The 26,473-nt window shown below is 37.5% G+C and overlaps 1 protein-coding gene across 1 annotated transcript in view; it reads left to right on the top strand.

Moving 5' to 3' along the window:
- Window positions 1-2,043: 2,043 nt before the first annotated feature.
- The window catches only part of ANK3 (ankyrin 3), a 2,432,060-nt gene continuing 2,407,630 nt past the window's right edge, over window positions 2,044-26,473 (top strand). The window contains exon 1 of the mRNA XM_044056400.1: window positions 2,044-2,637. Within this exon, the coding sequence (XP_043912335.1) occupies window positions 2,575-2,637 (63 nt within the window). The 5' untranslated portion in view covers window positions 2,044-2,574. The remainder of the gene's footprint in view (window positions 2,638-26,473) is intronic.

Below are 26,473 nucleotides of genomic sequence, written 5' to 3'. Positions count from 1 at the left end.
AAAATGCATAGTCATACCCTTGGGAAAAACAAGGTTACCCCTAGCTACCAAATAGGTGGCAATCCACTGAGCACAGAAGAAGTTATCAGGGACCTGGGGACCCAGGTTGATAGTAGTCTGTCATTCGACACCCATGTAGCTAAAGTAGTTAGGAAGACCTTCTACATTGCCCACCTTATCATGAAGGGATTCTCATCTAGATCAAGGGAGGTCATAGTCTCCCTATACTCATCACTCATCAGACCAATGATTGAGTACAATGCCCCATTTGGAATGTATCTGACCCGACACTTGCAGCAGCTGGAGAGGCCACAGAAGTTCCTCACCAAAAGGATAAAGGGTCTCAAACATCTGTCCTATGCTGCCCGACTGAAAGAACTCCAGCTCTATTCAGTCGCTTACCGCTTGCTCAGAGGTGACCTTTGCCTAACATACAAGGCCATGTCAAACCCAGATTTGATGAATATGCTTCACCTCAAAAAATCTAGATCCATCAGAGCCACAAGGGCGGAAGACTTAAACCTCGACACGGCTATTAATAGGACGTGCTGGAGGGATAGATTCATCACCCAAAGACTCCCTATGCTGTGGAATAAAATCCCGGTATATGTGAGGCAGAAAACCTCGCTGGCCTTGTTCAAGAGAAATCTTGACCAATGGATGGGAGATCGCAGATATACCCCAGGGATTACCTCAGTGTCACTGCTCGACAGAGGCACAGCAAAATAATGGGTATAGTTCCCCATACTAAAGGGGTGGCGTAAGCCACAAAACTATGGGCTAGGCTTGTAAATGCCCTTGGGCAGATAGCCTAGTATGAACCTATGAACCTATATATATATATATATATATATATATATATATATATATGTGTGTGTGTGTGTGTGTGTGTGTGTGTGTGTGTGTGTGTGTGTGTGTGTGTGTGTGTGTGTGTGTGTATATATATATATATATATATATATATATATATATATATATATATATATATATATATATATATATATATATATATATATATATACACACACACACACACACACACACACACACACACACACACAAAATATGTGTTTGTATGTGTGGGACTCTGTTGTCAAGTAAAGGCATGAGTGAGTTTTAAAAAATCCAGTTGAAAATAGCTTTGTGCAAAGAAAGCATCTAGTAGCTTATGCCTCCTCAGAAATTAAACCAGTACATGCATTTTCTATAGTGACATACAGTTGCATCGTAGCCTTTCTTAAAAGTAGCTTTTGCTGATAGTTCAACACTGGGGTAACATGACCCTAGTGTTGCACTAGTGTAACACTAGGGTAACATTATCCTCTTGCAGTTACAGTATTAACAGAGAGAGAGAGAGTGGTAAGAAAGGTGAAGAAAATAATTAAAAAAGTATAAATCAGGCCACATAGATAAGAAACATTGCTGTTTATAACAGGCATGACAGTGAACATCTGCCGTCATTCACCAGCAGGGTGTAACTAAATGTAACAATCACAGACAGAATCACATTTTGAATATTAATGTTATTTTCCCATGTCTTGTTACTTTAGCATTTTGGAATTTAAAAAACAAAATACAAATTAAAACAGTGTTCATTTAGTTTACACTGCTGTTTACAGTATGTGGTATAAAATATGACAGTGCTGTTACACTGATAATTTAAATTGCAAAGACGTCTCTAATTGCATTAGAGCTGTAAAATAATGGTTCATTAGAGAAGCTGCACTGAGAATATGCTGTGGGTGCAAACCATGTGGAGTGAGATTTCTAGTGCTCATGTGCTTGCAGGACTGGAGGTGCTGTATTCTTTTATTCTGTTTTTGGCCAGAGTTTGTACATTCCCCTGCTGATGAGATTATAAATTACACCAGCCAATTAGTCTGAATGACTTTAATGCTTTTATGTGGATAATGCTAGATTGTATAAGCTTTATGCTTTATGTTGACTGTCATGAGCGGAGCTATTTATTGGGAGGGGTTTTCTTTAAGACAGAGTTCAGTAACTGGATCTTATACCACTTCTCCAACCAGCCTTCTATTCTGGCATGACCTGATGGTTCTGACATGTGTGTTGGTATCCCTAAACTGTCAGCAACAGCAGCAAATCACATCCAATTCCTGAACCTGGAAGGAAGAGCAGTTCATTGACTGAGAGAGCCTCTGAGACTTGACAGCAGTGTGAAGCTAATTTCTTTGTGTGTGCGTGTGTGTGTCTGTGTGGTTTGTAAATGGCTTATCATCAGCACCGTTTAACAAGGGGAGAATACTGAAAGAAAATGAAACAATGTGTCGTCTTCTCGACCTTATCACAAAGTGCTGTTAAGTGTAAAGGATTTATTTTGAAGGAATAGTCTAGTTTATATGTACAGAACTCCAGACAACGTAGCAGCTGAAGAAGCTGGTACTCATTTGCCTGCCAGTGCAGCTTGAACTGGTGCCGTTTTCCAGCAGATTCTCCGCTGCTTGTCTTGGGAACATCATCAGATGGACTTGGGATTAAGTGTGCTGATTACATGTGGTGGCTGTGGATATTGGAATAAAGACGTGATCATCTTTACAGACATATCCCGAAAACATGAGTGAGGAACCAAAGGAAAAGGGTGCGAAACCTGCTCACAAGAAAAAGAAAGGCAAAAAGGTAATTGGATGTGACATCATTCTTGCTAGCAGTGATGGATTACTTTATTGTTTATATATGTATATCTCTTTGTTAGGCGAATACTGAAAAACACAGAATAAATAGAATTTACCAGAATCTGAATGTTCCAGCTTATTATTAAAACTGATGGGTGTGTTCATTTTCTCAGCTGAAGTTTTCACCCCTGAAAGCCTGATAAAATGTCTTGAGGACAGCTGTTTTATTTTTTTTTAAATCAAGAAAGGTAAAACACGTTCATTTTTTCAAAGTAGATGTTTTGATTTGCAAATTACCATTTTGTTTATCTAGAATGGGACTGTGATGTATTGATTGCAAATATCCCTTCCCAAGGGAAAATACGTAGCAGTACATTATGTTTTGCACAAACAAGTGGTTTGAAACACAGTCCTGAATTTATTCCCTGATTTTTCTGTTCCTGAGCTATCATCTACATACATAGCAGGTTGTATGGGCATGTACACACAGGGGTTAGTGATATTTATAGTTCTCATGCAAAAATAGGTCCTTTTTTCTGAAAAGCTTAAAAAAATAGGAAGTTATTATATGAAAAATATTATAAAGCAAAACATGACTGTTTTTTAAGTTATGAAGATACAGGTATCATTAAGGAAATTGATTTGCAAAATGTTCATTTATGTAACCTTCTAGATGTTATTTTATAGTTGGTAATAATAAGTAAGCCCAAGTCAGTCACCTCCATGAGTTCATTGTTTATAATGTGATTATAAACGATCTTTTCTGAATGATTAATCGAGAAAGAAAGATAATGGTGAAAGGTGTGTGTTGGGGGTGGAGTAGCACTAATTCTACATTATGGAACTACAGTTTCGTAATGGAAATGTATTCAGATCTGTAAACATCCCTCTTTTACATTATTATATTTATGGGTGCTAATGATGAGGTATTACTGTGCCTTCTTCAGACTTTGCCATATAATAGTTATGCAGATTGCTTTCCTTCAGCATACTGCCAGTAATACAGACACATATTATGATTTTAATTGAAGTTCAAGCAAAAAATGAAGAGTAAACAAAACATTTAGTCTCTCTGCTGTTACTGATAATACCTTGCAAATATACAGAAATACACATACACATGTTATTGTTTTCTGGAATCATCCAGAACCATAGAGCAGAGTCGCTGTTGCGTTCCTGTGTAATCTTAGGTGGTTTTAGTTATTATGATGATGCTTTTGTCTGCTCCCAGTTGAATGAGCAGAAAGCACTGATTTTCATTTTAAACTGAGACGCTGTCCTGGCACTGGTTTTGTCTAGGTGAGAGGCGTCTGCTTGACCTGTTGCTGTTTGCTTGTGCACGCATCACCAAAGCAGGAGGAAACGATCTCTCACCAGATTAAAGAACATCTGAAACAGGATTCAGGGCACTTGTTATTGTAAGGGATGCAATTATGTCATATAAATGCAGTGAAGATTTATATTTTATTTACCCTAAATATTTGCGTTTCTGGTATGTGTTATTAGTTCAAATCTGTGTAATGTGGTTAAGCTTCTACCCTAAACTGACACATGAACAGTTTGGCATTATAGTACGACATACAATGTAGCACTGCGAAGCAGATTCACCTTTTTACATCTGACAGCACAAGGTTTATCTGGTTTGGGTACTTAACGCTAAAAACATTGACATGATACAGCATATGCTGTTCGACTGTTACAAAGCAGAGTATTAGTGCTGTCTGATTAAATCAGGAAGTTACTTGGTAGTAACAAATACACAATGTAGTATAGATTACTTCATTTTTTGTGAGATTATAGAAGTAAGTCATTCTCATTTATTTTTTACTTGCTGATTTGCTCTGAATAATGGGGTTCATAAAAGCCTGTCAACTAACTGCTAATGGATTACCTAGAGAAAATAGCTCTCTGAGTGCTTCTTTGTGTGTATGTGTCTATCTGTGCATCTGTGACAGACAACTTCAACCAGTACTTGAGTGCTTCTTTGTGTGTGTGTGTGTATCTGTCATTCTGTGGCATATCCCTTCAACCAATACTATTTCTCAGAGTTTGTTTTGCTCTATGCCTTTTCCATTACTTTAGCAGATATCCTAAGTGTTATCTAGAATTTTTCAGACTGTAGTACACAGAGAAAGACTGGACTATTAAGTAAGAGAAAAAGCAAAAACAAAAAAAGAACTATTAAGACATGATGTATTTTCCAGTTCATTACAAAGATAGATTAAAAATGTCACCGTCTCTACACTCAACAGATTCCGGTGCAAGGATGCTGACTTGTAAGCATTTACTGGTTTTCCATCTTTTCCTTCAATAAACAGGAACTAGATATTCATTTACTTAATTCATGATCCACTTTGACTTCAGATTTTTTTAAAAGAAAAATTATTCTCTGAGATGCTGCTGAAGTTGACTAAAATTAGAAAATATTTAACAGTTAGTATACCAGCCTAGCTGATTTACCTGATACTGGGTTTCTTAAAAGAGTAAAATAAATATCCCCTAAGGTGATGTACATCTAGATACTTCATAGCACAGACCAAAGAATCCAGGGCACTACTCTTAACTTCTCAAGAGTTCAGTTTGATGTGCAACAGAGACAGCCCAAAGTAATTTCCATGGTCAGTAACTGTGTGACATGGATGGATGTGTGTGTGTTAGTTAGCCAGATGTTTTAACACTTCTTGACTTGCAGCTTGCTGAGGAACCAGTTCTGAGCACAGCTCCTTAAAGTTGAGCTCCTTGGTAACTGTTTTCTATAGGAAATCACTATTGGTGTAGTTTGTAACTGTGCTCTCCAGGGGATACCTTTATTTTCTGAGATTTCTCCTTCATTTATACTTGAGCAATTGTGCAGTTAGTCTTTATATGATTGGGAGTGTTGGGGGGCTTGCACTCTTATAAAAATTGTTTGTATTTAAGTTTTTCATTGCCATGACTAATTAAGCAGTTGTGTTCAGTGAGCTGGTTTCTTTGTGACTAGTAAAGTGATGACAAATAGTGGAAGCACTTCTACCATTTCACCTTCCTTCCAACCTCCCACATTGTTTATCTTCATCCTTTCTCACCATCTTAATTGTCATCCCACCCGAGTTTATGAGGATAGGATCTTCTGAGGTTTCGTTTTCTTTGCTTGTTTAAGTCTTTTATGATCAAAATGCTTGTCATTTAGAGTGTGTGTGTGCGTGTGTGCACGCGCGCACACACACACATACACACACACACACACACACACACACACACACACACATACATGTATATACACACACTGTCTTATTGTGTATAGGATCAAGGTTCAGAAATGCCAGATTATTTATTCCATGCTTTATTGAGTAGTTTATTATTTGAGTAGTAATTCAGAATCCTTACAGTGTACCATTAATTTTAAGAATGCACTCCATTTAAACTATGTTCTGATATGATACCATCACTTTCTTATAACGTGCTGCTGTTATTGTTTCATTTTTTTCATTCTGTGCGATTAATCATGGCACCTGCATTATGTTTAGTGCCTGTTGTAAATTCCTCTGCAGCATTAGTTAAAAGGCGCATTTCCTTTACTTGACTCAGCTGGAACTTATTTAAAAATGTCCTCCTTTGATACATTTGTGCATCCTGTTGTCCAAATAGATGATGCGCTCTTACCACCCATAGTGCTACATCCAGCTTGCTAGTTAATTTTTACCATTGATATTGTTTTGCGTCCATTCATTCATGCAGTCATTTTCCAAACTGCATTGTTTTATTGAGAATCAAGTTGACCACAGTAGGACAGACTCTCTCTGTCCCTAGCAGTACTCTGTAGCACTTCCTTTTGAAGCCTCACTGGTGTTGTCAGACAGCTAAGGGATGATATATGGTCAAGGTCTACTCACAGTGGACCTTGCCTGATAAACATTGTACAAGAGGTGTCAGAGGGCCCTTTCTCAAGGTGTTGTAGTCACAACAAAATGACTGTGTCATCCTGGAGGTGTATTCAAGATTTCCTTGTATTGTCATGCCCTTCACTCTGTCCACTAAGAGGGAACCCTACTACACTGCAAAAGAACCTCAGTTCTGCCACTGGTATGCAAGGACAAATGATGAGCATTTGCTCAGAGCTCTAGCTTGGGGGGAGGGGAGAAAATAAAATGTGTCCTTGAACTGAAGCTTAGGAGCAAAGACAGGCAGAGCCAGGCAGAGATCACCTTGAATTTTATTTCTAATGACAGGGAAAAAAAGGGGAGAGCAGTCTATTTAAAATTTCTGGTAAATTCTGAAGGGTCTAGATAATGATTGTGTAATTTACTCTAAACTGAATACAGTGAAGTCTAAGTAATGAATAGTTTTTGTTCATTTCTGATGAATCATACAAAGCTTGTTGTCTTTCTTTGAGAGGGATACCATAGTTTGCATCAAAGATGAGACTCAACGGTTTAAAATAAATGACTTGTGTATAGAGTATTTTTGTTATGTTCTCTCACTGAAGTAATGTTAGCAGTATTGTGGTTACCATCTCCTTGTGGCACCATTGGAACTTTATGCTACACATGACATCAGCAGCTAATGCTATTATAGTGTGTTTCAGTTTGTCAGCAACATATGGAGGGACTGTTTAATGGCACTAATTTCCTTGAACAGACCCACTTCAGCATAAAAACATATACCTTCTTTACACTCATTAACTGTATTGTATGTATTGTATAGGTTTAGTCTTTGAGTTCCTAAGGAGTCCGTCTAATGCATTTATTGTAGGTTTGACTCCTTATGTCGCCATTTGCATACTGTGCACTGTTAAGCAAGGCATGTAACTCATTCATGCCTACAATACCAACCATGTCATTTGCTGCAATGCAAATTGTGTGGACTGTCGTCACATTCAAGCCTGTAGCACTTCACATGCATACCATGTACAGCATTTTTGCTTCACTGTAACTAAATTGTAGTACTGAATTTATGATATTCAGTGACATGATTTAACTGCTTAAATTTGAGAGAATGCCATTAACTGAACAGCTATGACAAAATAAAATAGTTGTTCATTTGGATTTTCTCACAGTTACAATTTCTGTGACTCTAATGTGAAACCTCTCTGACTGCAGGCAGCAGGTGTTAATGAGTTAACTAGACAAATGCTCTGGGGTCTTCCATGAAAATAGTAACTTCAACTTTTTTGGAAGGTGCTTACATGGTTAAAGAAATTAAACAAATGCAATGTGGCAAGTGAGCAGAATAAATGAAAACAAAATCACAAAGTCTTTGGCAATATGGTGAACAATGAAGAGTTCATCTCCTCATTTACTTACTCTATTTTTTCTTTTTTGCCTCACATTCTGACTTCAACATACATGTTGCAGCTTTATGATCCTGCATTTGTTAGTGGCATCACATGGTTAATAACACAGAGGTGGTCACATTGTCCGTATGAGTATGAGTCCCTCGGCAGAGAACTGGTGGGCTGTTTTGACATTTTTGCACAACTACAGGATCAAACATCTTAGTATTGCTCATTGTGTGGTTCTGCAGGGTGTTTTTGGCCTACTGAATCACCTTTGGGAAGACAGAGAGGACCCATGCTGCCTTAGTGTAGACATGGTTGCTGTGTAATAATACCATGTTACTTTGAGACATCAAGGATTCCAATGAGTGACTTGATGACAGCAGTAGCGTAACTCTGATGGCTATCATACTCCTGATGTTTATCATACAGTACCCAGTTTTTATAGGACTCGGTAGGTGATTTTTTTCAAACCTCTATTCATCGCACTTGTCAGGATGTAAGTGGGCAGTTATGCTGCTATTATTATGTAATAAGTACAGTTGCAAATTATGAGTACCTCCTTCATTGATTAGAACCCACTTGGTGGTATGGGGATATTCCCCCAGTGGTTTCTGGGCTTGTAGGCTGCCTACGTCTTGGATAGTTGCAAATTAATTTTAGATGACCTTGATGTCTGGGTCAGTGAAGAGTCTGTGTTTCTTGCAAAGATATTCTTTTGTATAATGAAGGGATGTAGCTCACTCCTGTTACTGTGATTTTGGCCATGCCGTGGGCTGGGTGCCACAGCGAGATCTGTTAACCTTGTGGTAGAACTAGCCACCTGAGCTGACTGTTACCTGGCTTTTATCTTTTCCTACATACACATATTCATCTTCAGTCTGCATCAGCAGACTCCTCAAATCAGAATGTGTTTTACACCATATTAAATCATTTCAGCTTGGTTACTCCATACAATTTCATTTCAAAATCCACATGGACCTGTTACTACCAATTTCCAATAGGCAAGGTGTGGCTCAGGCATCCCAGATCTAAGTAGGGGCAGTTGGAGACATGATCTCTTGATAAAGGTGAGATCTTGTATAAACATGAAATTCCTTCATGGTCAGTTATATCAGTCAATAAATTCACTATTTGTAGCAGGCAACCCAGTCAGTTGTCAGCCATGAAAAATTAATATACATTTTCCTTTGTGTACACTTCATACAAACAAATGCTGCTCATAAAATAATGTGTGTACACAATAAGTCCATTTGGTATCCCAAATATCACCAGTGCAAGAACTGTCTAAAATATCCAGTTTTGTATAATAGTGTAACAGCATAAGCAGTCATTCTTTTCCAGTACAACAGTTCTGTGGACCTCATCTGCCATGTCTGGTACTCCTTGTATTAAGTAGCAAATGACCAGGCCAAATGTTCATTTTAGCTTGCATATAATCAGTAGACAAATCCTCTTGATATCATCTTACATGTCACCATCCTGCCTCTGCACAAAAACAGGACATTTTTAGATATAATTTTCTTCAATTCCAAAAAAAAAACAGCTCTTAAATGATTATTAATGATCTCATTTCACTATGCGGGAGAGCACAAGTTGCGTCTGTTTTCTATTTAACTGCTGATCGAGAAAATGTCTGTCATTTTGCAGGAAGCTGTCTAAAGGTGTTCTACATAGTGTTACTGAGTTACCTGACCCTTGTCATATTTTTGTATCCAGAGAGTAATTCTACCCACGTTATGCTTATTATGACTATCTTATCCAGTCATTAATCTCCATGTGAGTGTACTGCAGCTCACTAAACTAAAAAACTAAATACTTTTTGTTTTGAACGACTGCAGTTAGAGAGTTCTTTTTGTCTGGCTAACATTTGTTATAACTTGTATATTGTGATGATAAAACAATTGCAGAACATTACATGGAGATCCATGACCAAGATCAGTTTACTTTCCCAATTCGTCATAGGCTGTCATGCGTAAACATTTGCTTATGGTTAATAAGGTATGCCTCATACCCCTAAAGTGGAAATTATTAGGTGCAATTAACATTGCTGATTCTGAAGAGTTTGCTAGGTAAGAGTAAGCAGCTGAACAGTGCCTAATACTGTAATAAAAGGCACATCAAAGTTTAATAAAATGTATTTGTAAACTGTCCCAGTGCAGTCAATGTATACATTGTGATCAGTTTGTGCCATGGAATGCTGCTAGATACGGTGATGAAATGTCTTACCTCGGATTTCTGGAGAGAGTTTTCATTTTAAAATACATCTAGAAGTAATTTTAAATGAAATAAAGTCACACTGGCAAACTGATACCTTACAAATTCCCTTATAAGCTGGCAAGACTCTTAGCTGAGGGTCTAATTTTGTAGTAATCGTATCCACTTACATTACTGTCACCACAAATACATCAGCCTATGGAATCAGCAGTAAGAAAGTTTACTCAGCACTTAAGGACTTTGTGAAATATAAAGTATTAAGACCACAGTTAGTAGTTACGTAAGAACTGACATTTAGGAAAGCAATAAAGAAGATATTTATTTTCTCAGCTGCAGTGTAATTCTGCTTAAATGTTTGTAAATTTACATTGCATTAAATTTGCTTTTATGGCAAGAGAAAGTAACCCTGTGTAGTGTGCTCTTTAAGTGTTTTTAACTTTCGACTTTTCTTCTATCCATGTCTTCCCTTTCATCGTTCTCCACCCTTTGCATAGCACCTTGAATGTTTCTGTGCATCTGGTTTACTATCAGAATGTGGAAATCACTTTGTCCATTTAAGCTTACATCAAAAGCGTGGTTTCAAAGTGTATTAAAGGCAAAAGTAAACTTAGCAAATCTGGAATCCCAATATTTGAATGGCAAATGCAGTTCAAAAGTCACATATTTAAAACAGCGCATATCAAACTCCCGGTATTAACATGGTTCAAAATTGGGCTCTAAAATTGTTTTGAAATTCAACATTGTATTTCAGCAATAAGCTTAAACGGACAAAGTGATTTCCATATTCTGATGGTAAACCATGCATCCTTGCTTCAAAAGCTGTTCCTGTAGTCCAGTCCATGGGTTCACAACTCTCTCTATGAAGGCTCACACTGTAGATTCAGGGAAGTACTTAGTTCCTTCTGCAGCTTGTTATCCCTCCTGTTCCCCCATGTTCTTTCTGTTTAGTATAACACTTTTCACATCTGATTGACACAGCTTTCTGCACCCATAACATGTAACGTTTGACTGTTCTGACCTCAGGTGAGAACAGATCCATTCTCTACTCACTGATAATATTGCTTCTCCTCCTCCTTTCTGACAGCCTTCCTCTGTTCTCCTTTCAGCAGACTAATGTCACTTCCATTGTATATGCCCCAGAAACACACACACAATGTTCCAGTTGTGCCTTGAGTAAATCCCAGTAAATCAGAATCAGTACTTCTTTTCTTATAGAGTCCATGCACTTGGGGATACTTCCAACCTTCTCGTTGCTGCCCACGCTGCTCTTTTACTCCCCTTGGTGATTTGGACCAGATGAGATCACTGTTTACAGATTCTGTCCTTAGTCTGTTGTCATAATTTCCACTTTACCTAATGTTACACTGCATGTGGTGTTGCCCAGGTGCAGGTGCAATACTTTACATGTGTATGCAGTGAACCTCAGTTGACACCTCTTTGCACAGTTGGATCACACTTTCTAAATCATTCCATACAGATTTTCCCTCATCCTTCAGCATTGTCACTGTCTTTGTCAGCCATAAAAGGGCTGATTATATTCTGTACTTCTCAGATGTGTCCAAAACAAACATATTGAGGAAGAGTACTGGATAGAAGATTGCAGCCTGCCATTCTACTAACCATTCCTCTCCTCACAGCTACCTGTGCCCTACTCTTCAACATGCAGAACTCTTTCACTTAGTTTTTGTCCATTTCTCAAACAACTGAGTTAAAGGCTTTGTTGACGTTCTAGCAGACCACAGCTATGGGTACTGAAATTCTCTTGTATCCCATTCATAACCCTGACAGCAAGTTCTGGCCATTAACCTGTGTTGGTTGCTTTTTCTTAACTGTCTAGAAAAACTACCTTTTTTTTGTGACTCCATGACTTTAATTGCTATTTCTTTTAGGTTAATAGATCTGTAGTTCTGCTAATTTTTCTTCTGCCTTGCCTTGTTCAGGGGTATTAAACTGTCTTTCCGCAAGCTCTCAGGCAACTTTGCACAAGACATGGAGCTGTAAAGCTCAGTTTTGGATGAACTGCTAACTCCGTGAAGAGATTTCAAAGGACATTGGAGGTGACCCATTTGATTCTTGTGTTTTATTGTGTTCTCTAAAGGCAGTCCGTTTCCTCACCACCTCCTTCTTCACCTCTTTTTTGTGTTTGTCCACCAGTGGAATAACTCTTCCAACTACTCTCCAAGCATGACTCATTCACTTTATTTTGAAAATTCTGAAGCCAAATTTTCATTTAGCTCAGCCTAGTCAGGTCTACATCTCCTTTAATTGTTTCTGATTAAGAAGTCCATGATCCAAATTTTGAATCTTTTGCCACCTCCTTTTTTAAACTTGCACCTTTGCTGGCTTCACCTTCTTCCTTGCCCTTCTACTAGCCTCCTTTGTATTGTGTTTCCGTCACTTTCTTCATCCCTATGTTTCTCCTTGTATGTGCCCATTGCTTTGACCAAATTGTTAACTAATTATTATATAGCCAAATAATTAGCATTCTCTTCACTCTGCCTTTTTGACCGTTCATCAAACCTTTATCCATAACCTTGAATACTCCATTGCTAGCCCATCTTTTGTTCCCTCAGTTTGTTCTAAGTTCATCTTTGATCCTCTCCTGAAACTCAACATAATCCACTCCCTTAAAATCATTCTTACCCTTCTTGTCTACTGTAAAGCACACAGTGGTGGGATGCTATTGTTAAACAGTGCCATCATCTGTACAGTCATGACCGCTCCTGCCTTTTTTATGGCTAGATTCAAAATTCTGCCCTTTCTGCATTATTTAGCCAATCCCTGTATGGTCCAAGGCATCAGCCAACTACTAATCCTATTCTGCCTTTTTGCCTGGAATCTCTCAGTCCGCTTCTGCAGATTTAGATTATTTGTCATTAGATAATGGGTGACTTTTACATCCACACCCTGTTTGAAGAAAGAACATTCTCCAGCAGAGTGTTACTCTACAGGTAATACCCACTGAATAACGAGTCTGCTGATTCACAGCAGCATATTAAACTGCTGTGGAGCTCAGACTGAAAGAAAGCTAATGGCCACCATTATTTTACACTCACTAAGCAGTGCTTTTGCTGTTTACTGAGTATTAAAGTAAAAGAAACATAAGAAAGAAAAGTGTGTGAGTGTTCATGTTCCTGTCTGTGTGTAGGTGTATGCATGCTTGCATGCATGAGAGCAGAAGTGTATGTGTGTGTTTGCGTGTGTGCACAGAGTGAGAGCGATCGAGCAGTGGCAGCAGCAACTAAGAGGTTTGCATACCTGTCAACCTCTCAGCTCAAATTATCTGGATAAAACCTAAAATAAAATGGGCACAAAGGCTCAGAAAATAAGAACAGATTTTAAATATTGCTCTTATAAAATTACAAAGTTGCTTGAATAACAGGATTTGTTTTAGCATGCATTTTCTGAAGGAAATAAAGTTTGAAACTCAGTATATGTTATGGAAAACCCTTCTATATCACCCACCTGATCATCAAAGGAGGGATTCATCTAGATCGCAAGAGAGGTCATCCCCCTGTACTCATCATCTTATTAGACCTATGATTGAGCAACAATGCCCGCTCGAATGTATCTGACCAGACACCTGCTGCTGCTGAAAAAAAAGTTCCTCACCAAAAGGATAAAGGGTCTCAAAATATGTCTATGCTGCCCGACTGAAAGAACTCCAGCTCTATTCAGCTAGGCCATGTCATTTGATGAATATGTCACCCTCAAAAAAAAAAGATAGATCCTCAGAACCACAAGTGGGAGACTTAAAACCTTGACACTGTTATAAATAGAGAACCTGGGGGGGACAGATTCATCACCAGAGACTCCTATGCTGATGGAGATTGCAGATATACCCCAGGGATTTACTTCAGCGCCACTGCTTTGATTATTTAGTGATTTTAGTCCCCAGTGACTGACAACAAACCACACATTTTAGGAGTAAGAAACTGAAAGAAAAAACAAAGTAAATATCTGGATAGTTTTTTTGACAGTTGTATATTTTGGATGTAAGCTACGTCTTCCAGCACCTTTTTGCATATTATAGCAAGTTTGAAACATTAGGCAGAGGAACTATTTTACATCAAAAATATGTGTACAAGAATAATATAGTAATAAAAAAATAAGTAAAACATAACACTTTTATGTACAGCCCATTTTTAAGTGCAATAATGCTCTCCAGGATGTTTGCTGTCTAAATTATGCTCTTGCAGGAGTGCAGAGGCCAGACACCATGGACATTATTCACACAGTAGCACACAACTTGTTAGCCATTATTGCTTGTTTATAACCCTCTTTCCCCTGCCCCACTCATTTATTCCCTCCTCCAGTTTCTTCTCCTCCTCCTCACGTGATGTGCCTGGTGGTTAGTACATTGTATCTGATGATCACTGCACCCCCTTCTCTCTACATTAATTACTTGGGTGATTACACTAAGTTTTGACTTCACTCACCATCATTACACTAGGTTTTGACTCCACTCACCATCATTCACCTTTTATTGGGTGGTGGTCATCCTGTCTGACCTCTCATATAGTTTTATCATTGTATGTAGATTGCTTCTGTGCTTCTATACATCCCTGTTCTGTTATTTTTGAACAATCTATATCCATGTATGTGCATGTCCAAAGCCTGTTGTCACTGGCCCATAATTCTATGATAACAAGAACATTCACCCTCCCCCTTCAAACATCGTGCCTGTAGCTCCCCAGGTTCCTCCGCAGGCACCTTGCATTGCGTAGTAATACTATCCAGCCATATTCCAAGACACCCTTATTTGTCACATCTGTTGAAGTTGTGTGTATTCTGACGTCACTTAGCTCATACTCATTGATGCGGCTGTGCAAGAATACAGAAGTAAATTAACTAATTAATGAAATGGAAAAATATTATCTTAGTAAAGAAAGGAGGGTTTTCTGTATAGTACTTCTGGGTAAAGAATAAGCACAGGCAGAAGCAGTTCAGAAGAGTATAAATACTAATCTGTGATAAATGGGATATGCATATTTTTTCTACTTTTGTTTATTTCACTCAAAATGTTAGTACAAATTGTTTAACGTAATTCAGGATACGAGTTCATGGTGATAACAAGTCAGAACCTGTTCTGGAACTAATGGGCACGAGGATGAATAACCTTAGTACAGGGCAGTAGTCTGTTATATGGCAAAACTTCCATAGACATAAACCTTAGGGGCAGTTTAGAGTAGCCAGTCAAACTAAGTTGCAGGAGTTCAGTGGTTAATGAAGACAAGGAAACTCAAGAGCTTATTCAGGCATTGGAAAAAAAGTGGGAATTTTAAATATACATTAGTTAAAGCCACTGTTGAATTCTGCACTGTTAAACTTGTATCTTTTTCTTTTTCCAAATAAACTCTTATTTCTTCCTATTTTGACTGCATTGTCTGACTCTGGCCTTTAAAGCCCCTCTCCTCTATTCCTCACATTCCAGAGAAGATACCAGGACAACCTACCTCTCTCCTTTTATAGAAAGTACTTCCATCCTTAGCTGTCCTCTTCCCGCTTTTAGAATCACTGAATCTCATACTGTCCCGAACCTTTTGTTTTCTTCTTCATTGCTACTTTCCCACTACCCAACATGTATAAAATACAGATTCCTGTACTTAATTATCCTAATCTTCAGCTTATCCTCTGTTCTTCTCCTCCTACTGGGCCACCTTTCATCCTACCATGAGTTAATAATATGTCTCAGCATCTCTTCAACTCTGTCCTAAATACCTATCCATACTTCCTCTTGATACTCTCTACACATTGCACCAAACCTGTTTAATATTGCCCCCAGCATTATTCCAAATATAGGATGATTAATTGTGATTCAACTCAAAACAAAACGGAAGTGCCAAGAATACTTTCCAAAAAACAAGTATGTATAATTCCCTAATGTACTAAAATCATTCTAGGAGGAGATGTACACCCTAATCCTGGCCCCACCTAACAATGTGAATACAGAAATAATTCTCTTCCACACACTTATGTAACCCAGCAACAGCCAATCCCCAGTCCTGGTGATCTAATTTTTGCTGCAGTAAATGTTAGAAGTATAAGAAGAAAAAATGCTGAATTACATTCTTGGATTACCCAACATAAGCCTGATGTTGTCTCTGTAACTCTAACTTTGCTTAAACCCAGCATAAATGACTGTGGCGTTATACCTCCTGGCTATAATATCATCCATAATGACTGTATAAAGAGGAAATTTGATGGTATTGCTTTAATATTTCCCAACACATGTCACATTTCCCCTTACAACAAACCTGGACATAAACTCTAACGCCTCTACATCTAGCATGACCTTATTTGGTTTCACACAACCAATTAACACCCCCACACATTATAGCAACAAATCAAATTCTCTATTAGACTGGATCGTAGTACAAGAACCTAGCAAATACTCCACCACAAGTACAATATCAGACTCTCTCAGTGATCATCTCCCAATCTGTATGACTGACATCTCACACATCCAGTTAAACAGCATATTTATAAAACAACAGGTAACATTTTGAAGTATAACCTAGAAATGCTCATTACTTCATCTGTTAACTGGAACTTCCTAAAAGTCTTTCCCCTTGGATAATGCTGTAATTGAATTCAATACAACTTTTCTAAATACCCTAAATAGCCTTGGACCTCCAAGAAAGAAGAGATTGAAAGCAAACAATGCAATTTGGCTATAAACAAAAGAATAGAATGCTAATGCAGGGTAGAGAAAAAGCATGGAAAGAATATTAACAGTATAAAACTTCTCAATGTTTTGAAAATTTCAGAATGCTTCGCAATCGTACTAAAAAAACTAGACTGTAATAACTTTCAGAATAATACTAAACACAACCCTAAACATTTCGGACATCCATTAAATAAATTTGACATCCTGACCAAAAATTCAACCCAAACCCCTCTCTCGAGAACTCACTACTTGAAACTGCAATACAGTTCAACTCTTTATAGCATCTTTAAGCAAGAATCCCTCAACATCTAATCCCAACCCTGCCGAACAGCCACATACATATCATCACATCCACTTTCACCTTCAATATTGTGCCCACATCCTATATAAAAACTACTCTTAAACAAACGTAAACCATGTTCTTCTTCCAATCGATACTTAGAAATAGCAGCCAATAACATTGCCTGTCCTGTCTTTGGAAAAAGTCACACATTATCCCTCTGCATAAAGAAGAAAATTCAGCAGTCATTAATAACTTTAGCTCTATAGTAATCTTATCTTCTCTCACCAAGATACTTAAAAAATGTATTCAAAAACAATTGCTAGACTTTCTTATGCAGGAAGAACTCTTACCTCTTACACAACATGGCTTCCATCCTTCCCATAGTACGAGCACTGCCCTTCTAACCTATATAGATATTGTCAATAAAGCTAGAGATAATGGCAAAGTAGTCTCATCCTTATTTCTAGACTTCTTTAAAGCCTTTGACATAGTTTGTCACAGTAAACTTCTACTGCTAATGTTTTCACTAGGTTTCTCTCAGCCCACCCTTCTGTGGTTCAAAACCTACCTGTCCAATAGGTATCAGTCAGTAAAATGGCACTCTACGCTCTCTCCTTACCTCCCATTTACCACTGTTATACCACAAAGCTCTATCCTTGGTCCTCTCCTCTTTAACAGTTTCACCAACAATCTCTATACTTCCACACAACAGGCCACCCTAATATAGTACTCAGATAATTCCACCCTCACTTACATATCTGACAACATGGTACATCTCCCACAAATTACTCAGGAAGGTTTAACAGCCACTGAAACATGGCTTTGTAGCTCACAAGTCTTGCTCACCCCAAAAAAGATCAAACTACTACTTTTTCCCAAAATCCCTCTCTTATGAAAAAACAAAATGTAAAGGCCTCTTTCTTGATAATACAACCACTGAGTCACTTCTTATAGCAAAGTGTTAGCGGTGATAGTGGATGATGATCTTACTTTTGACCTGCATATACAAAATTGCATAAGAAAAACTCATCAAAAACTAGGGATGCTTTACAGAGCCAAACACTTTCTCACTGACACAACTAAAACTACACTGGCCACTACTTATCTCCTCTTCACTCTTCTTTATGGCACTGCCATTCTTACTAACCTACAGGCTTCACAAAAAAAATAAAACTTGAATAGTGCTAAAACAAAGCTGACAAACTTGCAGCACATACCCCTTTCAGAATCCACCACTGTATAGCACTAAAAAGCCTAAATTAGTTAGAACGGCCACATTGATTAATATATATATATATATATATATATATATATATATATATATATATATATATATATATATACACACACACAGAAGTTCTTACCACCTATACAATTATCCAGCATCCATCTGCTTGTCCATCACTAAGAAACATTCTACACAACTATGTTCCCAGTCAGTCACTGCAATCTAGTAACCAAAAACTCCTGTCTGTCTATAAACCTAGCAAATCTCCTGGGCAATGTCTGCAGTCATACAAGTTTCTTAAGGCGTGGAACTCCTTACCTGTATCCATCAGGTCTACACCCTCCCTCCCATCTTTCAAAACCACTCTGAAAGACTTCTTAGCTAAAGTCTGGCATTGTTCTTGCTCAAAACCAAGATACAAATATGAACAAGTATCTTTTCATTTCCTGTGCCTCCATACTCTGCCGTCTTCGCTTACTTCCCTACTGCTATCTAATTGTCTTCCTTGACTTTCTCACTAACTATATACAATAAAACTGTTTTTCCTCACTTCATATTGCAATTCCTGTTTGTATTAGACTAACTTATCTTTAGTTTCTCTACAAACTGTCTAAAATTTCTGTAAATATTAAATGATTGTCATATACCTTGTATCTATTCTTAACCAATGTTTTATATTATGTCTAGTTTGTTATAATTATTTAAACTGCATATGTTTTTGTTTTATTTCTGAAGATTGTAATATTATTGTTCTTAAAATGTTTTGTAATAATTTGGAGCTTTTCTCCCCAGGCTTCCTTGGAAAATGGTCTTCTACTCAGTCAGACTTTCCCTGTAATCAAATGTCAGTAAATAAATAGGTACGTAAACCATGAAGCAACAACACTAGCCACTGCACTACTGTGCCACCAGAAAACATCATCTATAGATGATAACATTCCCTAAAGGTACCTGCTGTGCAACATTCTGTGACATACTCACTCTTTAAGACATCTTTACCTCTAGGGAGAGATTCACTTTTTATCAGAAAGAGATTGTATTTTTATTCTGTAACATTATTAACTAAAAGCAACACAAATTTTAATGTGTTATCTTGAGACATCCATGGGCAGTGCTCTTCCAGTAAAATGTTCCAATATTTCTGTGTGTGTGTGTGTGTGTGTGTGTGTGTGTGTGTGTGTGTGTGTGTGTATATATATATATATGTGTGTGTGTGTGTGTGTGTGTATATATATATATATATATATATATATGTGTGTGTGTGTGTGTGTGTGTGTGTGCTTTTGTGCTCGCACCAATGTCTCTCTTTCAATACTGTCAGAGGTTTCTAATGATGATTGATTGTAAATCAATGATTCTGTTTTGGTTAGTTATGCAAACAACACATTGTCCCTTTTCTGTATGAACTGTAGATGCACAGATAAATAACCAACCTAGTCTTGTATTTTTGTAAGCTGAATTCTGATAGAATGGCATCATGTTCTATGAAGTGCTTGTGAATTTCTTAAGCGGTATTTGGCTCAGTCTGACTTTGACTTATTTCACTAGTTTGTTCCTTTCTGAATAAGCAGCTCTTGTCAAATAATTTTGTGTGGAGTCTGAAGCTTTAGGAAAATTAATCCTTGGACTAAATCAATATATTTGATCATGGTGCCATTAGTTAAGTGGCTTATAATGCCTAGTAAGAAAGTAGAAAAGGCTGAGTGCATAGAAGCATTTAATGGATTATAGTACCGTATTCCCGATCAGCAGTTGACTGCCACTGCTAAGATTAACAGCACTACATTGTCAGCGTCAATTAATCTGTGTGGGTTGGATTAGGGGAAACTGCTAGTTGCTTAATTTGTAAATAATGATTTTTTGATATTGTAAACATGCAGAACTGTAAGCAAAGAATGCAAAAAGAAAATGAATGAAATAAAGAAACAAGTTGTAGAGTTGACTAATGCTGCGTTATTAGTACAGATGACTTTATTTGAGTGATTTTCCATAAAAAAAAAACATGCATTTAATTAACTAATCTTATAGAACTAAAGTAAAACAAGTTGTTATAGTATGATTGGTTAAAAGTTATAGCTCCTATATAAATTACTTGTATGAAGGTATGACTTCAACTGGAGGGTGTTTTTTAATTTCTTTAAATGAGAACATGGGCTTTTCAAACAAAAGAAAATTGGTAAAAGTATTGTTGCAGTAGATATCTGCATACTGTATTTATTTCCTTATTTTGTGAAGTCATATGGGACCATTAGCTGCCATCAGGACCTTTCCACTCTTCATCCCCAGACTTGCTAGGACCCTTGCTTAGGGACAGTGAGATGACTGAGGGTTCTGATGTAGCATAATATTGCTGATGGGGGTATTTTTCTTTTAAGTAAAAGTTTTTTTTTATTTTTATTTTGACAGCACACAGACTCATTCATGATCCAGAAAAACTGTCCTACACTACAAAACTTATTACTATCCTACTGTTCAGCAAGGGACCTCCTTTCTAGCAACAAATTATTATTACTTACAGATAAGTCAAATAATATTGCAGGAGACTCACTGCATTGCTAAATTCTGGAATAGTATCCCCCACAAATAAAACTCTCAGACAAACCATTGCTTAAACAACATCGTAACCAGTCATGGTCCTGTACATGCTCATTACAGGGTTAAAACCTTTTCACTGCACAGCACTATCCAAATACTCTCCTAAACTTAATGTTCGCAACCTCTTACTGAAATGACAAAAACAGTTTTTATACGTAACTGCTGCCTGTACAATCCGCTAAGTTGCATGTGTGCTTTCTCTTTAGTGACTTCACCACTGTAAAATCTTAAAATGTATATGTATAAACATAACTATTGTTTGTGTATAAATGTAAATAGAAATGTAACTATGCTGTGTTTGACTGGAACTTAGTATAATGCAATGTAAGCAAATGGAGCTTTTCTACCCAGGCCTCCTCTGAAAATGGATCTTATCCAGTCGGACTTTCCCCTGTAAACAAAGATAAATAAAAATAAATGAAGCCCTATCTTTCCCGTTCCCTTCCACATGCCTTTGTGTCCAGTTGGTGGACATTGCAGTCCTATCATGCTGGCATATTGTTCCACCTCCCCTAAGACTTGTCCATTGTCCCCACTTATTTTCACTTAAGACAATGCTCCTATAGGTCTTTTGCCTCTGCCAAGGATCAATTACATGAAGCGTCAAAGCATATGCTAATCCCCCCAGGATAAGAACATCCATTCTTGCCCTGCCAGTGCCTCAGACTCCTAAGACACTAGTTAAATCCGGGTCACTTGGGCAGTAGTTTGGGAGGGTGGCCTAATGGTTAAGGTGTTTCCCTTACAAGCACAAGTTGCAGGGTTTGAGTCTCACAAGGGATAATTGGCTAGGCTTACAATGGCTCACAAGGGCAGTTAGCTTAGTACTAACCTATGATTCCTATGATTCCTATGAGTAGTCAAGGCCCTCTGTGCCATGGTGCCATCTGTGCATAGTACATTTATTTTTTTTAAAAAAGTGGTTCCATTTCTATTTCTTTTCTTTCTTTCTCTCTCCCCCTTTTTTTTTTAGCTTGTTGTAGGGAAAAACCTTACATAAAAGCTATGACTTGTATTTAATGATGGTTTGTAGCTTTTGTTGATTGATTTATTTATATTATACTTTGTTTTCTGTTGGAGAGTGATTTCTTTATAAAGATATAAATTCAAAAAAATGAAAAAACAAAAAACAGCTAAATAGGAAAACCCAGAACTTGTTTAATATAAGTATCACTTCCTTTTGTGATTTATTTTTCTATATCATTGTCTCTCCTTTGGGCCTGTCTTTTGTCTTCTCAGTGTTTTTTTTTTACTCTTTTTATACATCTTGGCTGTGCCTTTTCTGTCTCTCTGAAATCACTTATAATTTTCTACTTGGTAGACAGCACCAGCAGAAGTTAAGTTGCACATTGTATCATACCTCTCAACTTCTTACAGCAAGAAATCTCGACAAAGCCATAAATAATGGGGGGCAAAGCACTAAAAATAGGGACAATTTTAAATATTACTCTTACAAACTTAGAAAGTAGATAGAATAACAGGTCTTGCATTAGCATGAATTTTCTGAAGGGTATAAAGTCTGAAACTCGAATGTCTGTCATGATTTCCTGACTTAAATCTTCAGTAATTTGTCAACAGATTGATAAAAAAACCGCGATTTTATGAAAAATTGGCCAAAATATGAGGCAAAAATCTGTACAGTTGAGAAGTATGCTATCAGCATCAACCTGATCTTCCCATTTTGTACACAAGGTTGGGGTGTCACATCAATAGTGACCATCACCTGGAGCCAGTTTTCAGACATGCAGGTCTTCCTTTTTAATCCACCAACCAGCATGCACTTGTATTGGACATTGTATCTGCTAAATTTATTTGCCATAAGTCAGAGAATGTGTGATTTGCAAGCCTTACCTGAAGGAAGAAGAAATGTACAAGCACAGAGACAGCACTGGTATGCATTTTACCGACTTTGTAACTTCTGAATTGTTACCTTCTGCTTACTTAACCAGAGTGCCAAGATTTTTTGTCAGTACAAAGTGCTTTTCCTCCATTTACGCCAACTCTGAGTGCTGCAAACCAGTTTCCTCATCACAAAATAATTAACCTTTTTTGCTTAATTTCATATTATTTCCTTCAGGTGTTTGCCACATTTTTTGTGACATCATAAAAACTAAGAGAGGTAGCTACATCTCTGACTTTTGCAACTTTAAGAAAATTATTAGGCAGGTCACTGACTCAAACTTTAAGATTAGTGAAGATTTAAATCTAAGAACAGACCACAGTCAGTGTTTCTTGAGAGCATTGTTAGTCAGAGATGTCCAATTTTAGCATTTCAGCTAGAGCATATGGCTTGGAACTACTATTAATTTTGAGCAGAAACCCAGTGTAAGCTGCTATTTCAACCCTAATACTCCTATGATTTCAAGCGTTGTTTAACAGATGACCAATAACAAAAATCAAACAATGTTGTTTCATAGACGACACTAACGTCTTTCACCAGAGACGGTCACAAACAGCAGAAAATCAAAGTACTGCCATTGCAAGTCAGCAGACAGCTATTACTACAGTAAATGTTTTCCCACTGTGTTGCAGTCTGCATCTCTGTAGAGCTTCATCAGGGAGCTTAGTTGGCTGCATGATAAAACTCAGATATCATGGCAGTATTAGCTGCCCATCTTTGAGTATAACAAGCTAGCAAACAGTAATGATCATTTAGAATGAAGCTGAGACATCAGTGCTGCAGAAAACATCAAGATAAGATGCAAAACATGTTTTTTTTTTTTTGGGTGATATTGTCCTTTAAGAACATATCATTTTCGAATTGCACAAAATCAAGTTAATAAGCAAAGCTACAGAACAATTAGCTAATGCACTGTGAAAGAAAATCTGGCCTAAGGTTAAAACATTTGTCTTTTGGTAGGAAAATGGATTAAATGAAAGATGAAATCTTGCTGGCATCATGTCAAAATGCTTTTAAGACCAGGAATGCTAACATTATAGCATTTGTCATTAGTATTGCTATTGCTATACTTGTGAATATGCTAGATTTAATTTGTTTTCTGATCAGCAGAATGATACTGTTTCAATTGCTTAGTTCAGGATAATATTATGCTGCTTATACTTTCATAAGATGCAAGGTACAGTGTTTGATTCTGTCCTCTGGTTATTGGCTAAGCTTGTTATTAATCTGCAGTCTGGTAGTCTAGTATTTGCCTATGAATCCACATGACAGCCATCGTCATTTTTAATGATCAAAGCACCAGTACATAACGGTTGCTTACTATAGTGGCAAAGGTAAAGACACAGTGTCTTTCTATTTTCTTGACCTCAGATCTAATCAGTGAAGGCAAAGATGATACATGAATTTGTAAAAAAAAAAAAAAAAAAGTAGACCTAGATATAAAGATGGATTTCATGGTTGGGGGGGGGGGGGATGCAAGCAGTTATAAGACTATGCAGAATCTCCACTGATGACAGCCCAGCTGAGAACTGAACTGGTAGGCCTAGTACTGTGAGTTTGTAATACTAAATGCTGCACCACACTGTCGCTCCTAATGATGTAGTCAGAGCAGTGATAGTACTGCTATGTATCACAATATTAATGTCATCAGTAACGACGTTTATTACACTTGTATCAGGAGGTGCCAACAAACAGAAACTGTAACAGTTCTTGGTATTTCCTTAGAGTTAAATATGGTAGTGTACTTTACAGGTAGTGAACATTTGTCTAATTTTGTCAGGTATGTTTTCTGGAAATTGAGAGGTTGTTACTGATAGTGCAGAGAAAGCTGTTTCTTAGTGTTCCTTAGAAAATAATGCCCTGGCATTGAAGATACATGTTGTTAATTTAAGTTTGAGATGTATTGCAGTTGTACGTATCCATTCTGTAGACAGCTGGTTTGTTTCCCTGGGAAAAAAAAGTTATTTGATGACAAATGTAATATATTCATTCAGTGTTGATACTTTGGAGAACTGATTTGCTGGGATTATGGTTGATACTACCAGATGTGTATAATAATGTGTCTCAAAGTAATAAGAGTTGTAGTATTTTTTATCTGACTTCCTACTTCATTATGCCACATTGAATTACAAAATTATAATTTTGAGCTGATTTTAGCTAGAGTTGAAGACTTTTTTCTTGTTGGAAGGCTGAAATCTATACTCTACTTGAGTGTAAGTCATTAAAGGTGATTATAGTGCTTTCCACATTATATAAGGCAGTTCGAGTAAGAGGTGGTGTCAGAATGATGACGTTCAAGTGCATAGGTTTGGCCATCGGTACATCATGTCAGCCACGATTCCATTAATGCTGGGTTACTTAAGATTTGAAGTACTTCAGATTTTGTAAGAGTAAGAGATCTGGCTCAAGATATAAGCAATATAAGACACACTTTCCAGATTCTTAGACATAGTTCTGAACATGGAGGTACACTGCTTTGTAAAATGCAGGAAAAGGGCTACATATAATTCAGAGAGAACTGGGTACTTGTAGTTTAGCTGCATATGCTAATGCATGTCAGGATGTTACTGCTGCATAGTGCATATGCAGATGAGATGCACACAACATAACGTAATGCAGTGTTATAGTTATGCAGAATACCAAAGCTTTCCACAGAAAGAATGGTCTGAAGAACCTGCTCTGTCACTGTGGAAGCTCAAATAATACTCCAGTTATTGGTGCAGTGTTACCACTGTAAACAGAAGTACTCCAGTTAGTGGTGCAATGTTACCACTGTAGACATAAGATCCCATCATGCGTGTGTGTGTGTGTGTGTGTGTGTTTGTGTGTATGTGTTCGCATACTCATAGGTATAGTATATTGTGGCAGTACTGGCTGCACCTAGGTAATGGCACTAATGTGCATTGGTAGACTAGTCTGTGCTGAACATTGTACATCCCTAACATGTCAACACTATGTACTTTGTGAAAATAAACATGAAGTGCAAAGTCCACATAATGTGGAGAGGAAGTAATATTACACACAATGGTTACTGAGCACAGTGTAGTTCTTCAGGGTTATAATGTGTACTGCACATTCCTAGATACTCGTCTAGATCCAACAGTTTGCATGGTCTTCCACTATTCCCCAGTATGCTGGACATGTTAACCTACACAGGCATGTGCAGTTCTGTGAAGATTTAAGCTGCAGAGCTCATGCTGGGCTGCTCACTTAATGTTCATGTCTTAATTGCCCCCTTCACAGCTTGTGCTTCATAATTATATCCTGCTATTAGCTTTTCTTAGCTTGCCTTACTCATGAGAACCTTATATGCTGTAAAGTGCACTACTGCCGTGTGTCCTTCATATCAGTGTTGTACTTCTGACCATTGTATGCATTATTCTTTTCAAGAGAGTATAGTGCAGTACAGTAGTTTTGTGTCCGTTGACCTCTCTGAGTGCCTTGTATGCTGCTCCAATATAAGGTGCAAATGCTGCATTTTTGTGTGTCATGCACTGTTTACCAACTCCCCAATCACCTTGTGTGTTATATGTTTGCAGGGTATACATTGTTACCTCACTGTGTCTACCCTTAACATACATAACTACCTTGCTTCCTTTGAACCAGAAACGGGCACAGTACTCCTCTGTTCTTTAACTATAAAGTTGACCATAGCCTGTTAATAATGTATGCAGTCCCCTGTGAATGGCTTGC

The sequence above is a fragment of the Protopterus annectens genome, chromosome 14.part0 (assembly GCF_019279795.1).
Source record: "Protopterus annectens isolate FY-2018-M chromosome 14.part0, PAN1.0, whole genome shotgun sequence".
Classification (NCBI taxonomy): Eukaryota; Metazoa; Chordata; order Ceratodontiformes; family Protopteridae; genus Protopterus; species Protopterus annectens.
The sequence above is the reverse complement of the archived record's forward strand: the minus strand, read 5'-3'. Positions and strand labels throughout refer to the sequence as shown.